Source organism: Dicentrarchus labrax, unplaced genomic scaffold (genome assembly GCF_905237075.1).
Source record: "Dicentrarchus labrax unplaced genomic scaffold, dlabrax2021, whole genome shotgun sequence".
Taxonomy (NCBI): Eukaryota; Metazoa; Chordata; class Actinopteri; family Moronidae; genus Dicentrarchus; species Dicentrarchus labrax.
The window spans coordinates 4,823,159-4,829,798 of record NW_026136712.1 but is presented as its reverse complement, the minus strand read 5'-3'; the positions used below and the strand labels follow the sequence as shown (position 1 = coordinate 4,829,798).

The following is a 6,640-nucleotide window of genomic DNA, read 5'->3' as shown; positions in this document are numbered from 1 at the left end:
GACAGTCGTGTTTTAGAAGTCATCAAATACTGTGTCTAAGGTTTTAAGAAACAAAACTGAAACCATAAAAAGTACAAGTACATCAAAACAAGTAGGGTTATCAACTATAAACTATGTGGCATCTACATCCACACATATATTTGCTTCACCATTCACTTACTGTGACGCAACTAATTTACAAAAGAAGGAAGACGTGTTAGCCACGGCAAGTGCTTATTTTAGTTAAAACAGGAAGTCTAAAGTCATTCTTACAGTGAGTTGGTGGACGTTGTTGTGTCTTACTCTGCTCGTCAACATGGCTCTTCATCTCCGGGTTCTTCTCATCTTTACTGGACTCACAGGTCAGTCACAGGGCTCATTTTATCATTTCATGTATGCAGCACACACATAAGGAAACACAGAGGATGATGTGACAATAACTAACATGATGGTATCGTCATAATTACAATAAAATTCATCAGATTGATTCATTAAAAGTCAGTTGGTTGAGTAATAAATTAATATCATATAATATTTACAGTAAAATGGTTTCATGTTTCTTGTTGCAGGAATTCACAGCATAACTACAGTCAGTGAAGTGTCAGTGAAGGCTGGAGGCTCCATCTCTATCCCATGTCTCTATGAGCTAAAGTACACACACCATGTCAAATACTTGTGTAAAGGATATAACTGGAATTTCTGCTCCTACAAAGTTAAAACTGATCGACCAGACAGTTCAGGAAAGTTTTCAATCTCTGATGACAAACAACAAAGAATTTTCACTGTGACTATTAATAATCTGATGATGGACGACACTGATTACTGGTGTATTGTGGAGATAAATGACGGGCCAGATTACGGGAAATATTTTCAGCTGTCAGTCACCAAAGGTAAGAACCCTTAAAGAACCTTTAAGTTCATTTCAAATCCTTTGTGAAATGTGAACGATGTTGAATACAAACACTGATGGGGAGTTAGTAGTGTAGTTTTGCTGCAGAGACAGAATATTTTGATATTACAATGACTTTGTCAGTCAACAGTACTTAGAATAAACGTGAATGCTGAAGTTATTTATCTGCCAGATGTAACTGTACAAACAGCTGCCTTTGAAGCATCCTCACAATGGACCAATTACATGGCTGCCCACAATGTTCTAGTTAATGCTATTTGTTCTTCCTCAAGGTTGGCCCCAACTCTTTGTGGATCATCAGGAGATTACAGGATTTAATGGAGAAGATGTAACCATCCATGGTAACTATAGTAACACTGGAGAGATTGAGTGGTGCAGGCTGGGAGGGTCCTGTGTGAAGGAACCGTCTGGATCAATAGATGGAACAAGAGTGACCATTAATGCAAATGTCCCCAAAGTTTTCACTGTGACTATGAGTGGACTGAGGACAGAGAGCAGCGGCTGGTATTTCTGTACCAAAGGACTTCTACAGATGCCAGTGCATGTGACTGTTAAAGAGAGACCCAGCACTAGTAAGGACCATTCTACTATTATAAAATGTTCAGCTGTAAATATCTGCCACGTGCAGCCATTAGTAAAGGTTTGCATTTAATATAGAAGTGATATTAGTATTCATTATTGTGATATGATTCTGGTGATCATTGTGTTGTTTCACATGTTCACTCTTACAATGAAATGACGTTTAACCACATTTTCACCCACAGCTGAACCTGTGAATCACACTGCTGTCTCTGCATATGGGGAACCTACCACAGTTCAGGGTGGGAACCACGGGTCAGTAGGCTTTACATTCACATACAGTATTTAGAGAACAATGGCTAATTTATGGACAAATAAATCATTCCTTGTGAGGGAATCTATATACTTGTGTTCTTTACTGACATTATTTGACTTATGTGACCTATATGATAACTAAGGTTAATTTCTATCACTAAAATATGATTGTGTACAGCTGCAGTAAATATGACCAGGATGATGAATACTTCAGACTACATTGTTTGATTGTACATTGATTCAAACTGTTGTTGCAGAGCTTTCATCATCCCTTTGAGTTTGTTGATCTTCATTGTAATGGTGGCCTCGTTCATCTGGTTCATGTTGAGAAGACACAGTAAGTCTATTCTGAGCTTTCATGAATCCAATCATCAATATTTGGACTGTTTTTAATTGAAGTGTAGACGTGTGCAGCATTGTCATTGCACAATGACAGTCATTAACAGGAGGTTTTACTGTTTCACTTTTACAACAAACCAAAGCACCAGCATCAGCTGCAACTGAGGTAAGATATGATGATTTATATTATCTTTTTACAACAAAGGCTGTAAGGTTCCTCAGTATAGAGCCAGAGCTGCTATCATCATCCTTTGTGTTTACACTGCAGTGTCGGGCAATCATCAGAAGAGACACACACATTCACACATTATATGCAGGTGCTGAATTATATATTACTGCAGAAAAAGGTGAAAAATACCTGCACACTGCAGGTGTGGTTAGAGAAGCAGGTTTGAAAGCAGTAGGTTAGAAAAATAAAAGAGCAGCACTTGCTCCTCCCTTTTTACTAGCACTAAGGTTTCCTTAAGCAGAGCTCTTCCGTTTCAGTTTTTTGCATTTACAGTTCTCACCCAACTCAACTTTAGAGAAAAAACTAAACTAATAATTACGTGATTTAGCAAAATATAATTCAATTAATTGACAAGAAACACACAAAATGAACAGAAGAATTCATCAAATCAGCAGACAATATGTTAACAGAAAAAACAATACACTTATAAAAGAAAAGAAAGAAAGAATGAATCAAGAACTAATGAGACATCATTAATTAAATGTCATGACAGTTTCTCTTTCCCTCAAAAATGTGTACATTACAGATCTGTACCCTGTGACAATACTGGCCATGTTTCATTTTTAGAAGATACAGTTTAAAAAAGGTTGCTAAGAGATTATAGATGACAGAGGACAGAGCATATTTACCACTGACAACATATATAAGATATTTACATATAACTACACATCTGGTAATTATTTATATGATATACTGAATGCATGTGAAGAGTCATTAATCAACCTTGATAGTTTGCTGATGATCCCCAGTGACCATTAACTTTACTGAGAATGTCTAGAATATATAGTTTGGTTTAGTGAATTATTCAACTGTAATTCTACTGATCATGATTTTTATTGTTTTAAAATTATGTTTATATTCCATGTTGGATATTTCAACAAACATATACATAATGCAAATTGCTTCGTGCTGTTGCTTGTGCTTTGCTCCCTTTTCACAGGCAGAAGAGGAAGTATCATACATTGCTGTGAAGCATAAGAGAAAAACTCTTGTCAAGGTAACCACAGTGATATCAGGTTTTAAAATATATTATATTTGAAATAACTGTATCTTAATCTCTAGTATTTGATTCAGTAACGATCTAAACATTATATCATAAATAAAAGTTTCAGGTCACAATTTGAATCTTTGCTCTTCCTTTCTTTCATCTTCTGTTCTCCAACAGGTTGAAGCAGCAGATGAGGATGTTGCATATAGCACACTGGCTCAGGACTAAATTAAGGTCAATATTAGGTCTCTCTGTAGCCTGTCTAGCCTTGAGGTTTTACATCTGACAAGCCACTCATGTAAAAGAAACTTTGATTTAGTGTGACAAGTACAAGCTGGCAGTGTACAGCGCAGCTCTAGTAACATCATCATAAGACTAAAAAGAGCGAGACAGTAGTTGAAACCAGCAGTGTTATTGAATGCATACTTAACTTTGCAATAAACTACTTCAGTGACTCATTGGTCCAGCTGTCAATATCAGTCTGCAAGTTACTGAAATCTGCACATCTTGAAATACAATAAAAAATCACTGAAAAAGATGCTCCCATATTCTTCTTTGTTTCATGTTATTCCATCAGTGTTTCCTGTTTTATTGTGTAATACACACCTCCCTTTGTTTCAGTGACTTTACTTCCTGTCTTTATGTGCTTCTCTTTTGACCCGCCCCAATTAGTTTCACCTGTGTCTCATTATCCTCATTCTAGTGTATTATTAGGCTGTGTGTTCCTTTGTCTCAGTGGCAGTTTGTCTTTGTATGTGAGTCCAGTGTTCTGGCACTTTCCCCAATATTGTTTGGACTTCTACTTTGTTTTCTTGGAACTCGCCCTTTTGTGGACAAGTGATGGGCCTGACAGTTCCTTTCAGAGTACTGAATTATTAAGAATTGTTCATTAGAAAACAGTTTTTTTAGCACATGACTAGAGCTCCGACTGTGTGGTCATTCATGGAGGATAAACTAGTGAGCTGAGAATTTAGCTGGATAAAGGTACAGTTTGAAAACTGAAAGTTCAGTTCCTGTTATATACATAGGGTTGTCACTTTTTCCAAAAATCACGTTTAAACAAATTTCAAATGACACATAATTCGTTCTAATGAATTTGAATAAATTGAATAAAATCTTCGGAATTTCTCGATAGAGAAAAAAGCTGATAAGCAAATATTAATAAAAGCTTGTCTGGCCTGTAAGCTTTTTTGTATTGACTGACTGCAAAAAGCTCTGCTTCTGAGTCTGCATTTGGGTCCTTTTTCTGTATTCCTGCCACCCTGCTTGAACAATTGCGATCAACAATCATTTTACTACTGCTTACAGGCATGTTCATTCGGTTTACTAAACGCACACAATCATTTTTACTTTACAAATACCATTCTTTCTCAAAAAGGTAATCAACCTGAAGGTAGAACTCTGCGGGTTGAGATTTGTATTTTTTTTGTAAGTCATTCTTAATGCATGGTCTCCTCTTAATTGCCAATTGTAGTGTGTGCAGGAGGTTGTCACCTGTACAAGGGTTTTCCCTGGACACATCAAGTTTGCTTTGGGGTGCTCAATATAAACTGGGAGTTGTTTCACCATTATCATTTGTGAGGGGCTTAGTGTGATCTGGCTGCTCAGAAAATAAGTACATGTATATTTCCTAAACAGCTACTGTATTTTCTGGACCATTTTAGCTGGAGGAGGGGAGTTGATATACTTTTTATTTATAGTAGTACTTCACTTCCTCCATGTCCTTCTGTATCATAAGGGAAGTGATGAAGGGCATTTAGGTTTCAGTGTGTCTTGAGAGTTTATTTTTGTAAGAGGCACCATTTCAGAAAGCAGGTTTAGTGAAAACTCTGAGTTAGTTAACCCTGAGATGAGGGGAAACTCAGTTTTTTCGGTTTCACAAAGCCAGTTCAGCTTAACTCTGAGTCAGTTACCCTGGCAACATACTCCGTGAACCTAACCTGCTCGCTGTCAGGTTTTCTTCAACTAACAGACTGAAGGCAGTTGCAGACATGACGTGTCCTTTTCTTGAAGAGCCAGTTGATGTTGAGGCGCTGATACTCCGCAGAAATCTCCGTCGGGAGAGGATTATTAGACCCCGATTGGATGTTTTATCATTCCCTGATGAGTACCTTTTCCGTTTCTCTGCATCGTCAATAATTTATCTAAACAATATTCTCAGCCCTCACATCGTTCACATGACACAGGACACGCTCTCAGTTCCGAGCAAATTCTTTGTATTGCACTGCGTTTTTTTTGCCAACAGCAGTTTTTTGTATAACATCAGTGATGCAGAGCATGTGTCCAAGGCAACTGTCTGTCGGGCTGTCCGAAATGTGACACTTGCACTGAAACGGCTACTATAAACGTTTGTAGTGTTCCCAAGTCACAGACCCACCAGACTTCTCAAAGAAGAGTTCCACAGAATTGCAGGTATCAGTCTAAGCAATAATGAATTTATGTCATAAAGCTTTGAGATCTGTCCACAGCATTAATGTACAGGTAGGCCTAAATAGTAGCCTTTAACGTTCCAAATTAAATACTTCACTATACAGCTAATTACTGTTCTCCACTGTGAAGATCATGTGATGCAGCCCACATGATATACAATGTGGAAGCGAAGTGGCCTGGGTCTGTGCATGACTCACAAATGTTTTGTGAGTCTACACTGAGTGCCAGATTTCCCTGTGGTGAGTTTATATACAGTATAGCTATATCCTATGATCAATATTTTGTTTCAAGCTATTGCAACTGAAACATTAAACTGTATCTTGTATTATCATAGGAGAGTTCGATGGTTACCTACTCGGAGACAGAGGGTACCCCTGCCAGCACTATCTGCCGACCCCTTACCCTGACCCTGGCCCACAGCAACACTACAACTTGGCTCACTGCAGGACACGAGCCAGAGTGGAGATGACCATCGGAATACTCAACACCCGGTTCCAGTGCCTTCGTAGGCTCAGGCTCACCCCAGAAAGTGCTTGTGACATTATAGTGGCATGTGTGTGGAACCAGCTTCCAGTTGTGGTTCGGGAGGCAGACACCCTCACCGCATTCAAGAGTAGGCTTAAGACATTCCTCTTTGATAAAGCTTATAGTTAGGGCTGGATCAGGTGAGTCCTGAACCATCCCTTAGTTAGACAGGAGGATCTGTCCTAGGTTTCTGCCTTTTAACAGGCAGTTTTTCCTTGCACTTGTTGCCAAGTGCTTGCTCGTGGTGGTACTGTTGGGTCTCTGTAATTAATGTTTTAAAGAGTTCGGTCTAGACCTGCTCTATTTGAAAAGTGTCCTGAGATAACTTCTGTTATGAATTGGCGCTATACAAATAAAATTGAATTAAATATGTGGTTCTCCACAACATTGCCACTATTAGGAGAAC

The 6,640-nt window shown here is 38.4% G+C and overlaps 1 protein-coding gene across 2 annotated transcripts; it reads left to right on the top strand.

Moving 5' to 3' along the window:
• The first annotated feature begins 232 nt into the window (after window positions 1-232).
• Window positions 233-3,815, top strand: LOC127373580 (polymeric immunoglobulin receptor-like). 2 transcript variants are annotated; one of them, XM_051418191.1, is made up of 8 exons: window positions 234-341; window positions 549-869; window positions 1,162-1,461; window positions 1,654-1,723; window positions 1,981-2,060; window positions 2,206-2,228; window positions 3,232-3,288; window positions 3,457-3,815. In XM_051418191.1, the coding sequence occupies exons 1-8, from the start codon at window positions 296-298 to the stop codon at window positions 3,505-3,507; spliced, it is 948 nt and encodes a 315-aa protein (XP_051274151.1). In that variant the 5' UTR covers window positions 234-295; the 3' UTR covers window positions 3,508-3,815. The 2 variants fall into 2 exon arrangements, 1 of the variants encoding a protein (XP_051274151.1); XR_007886921.1 differs by having other exon boundaries at window positions 233-341; window positions 2,206-3,288.
• Window positions 3,816-6,640: the final 2,825 nt, after the last annotated feature.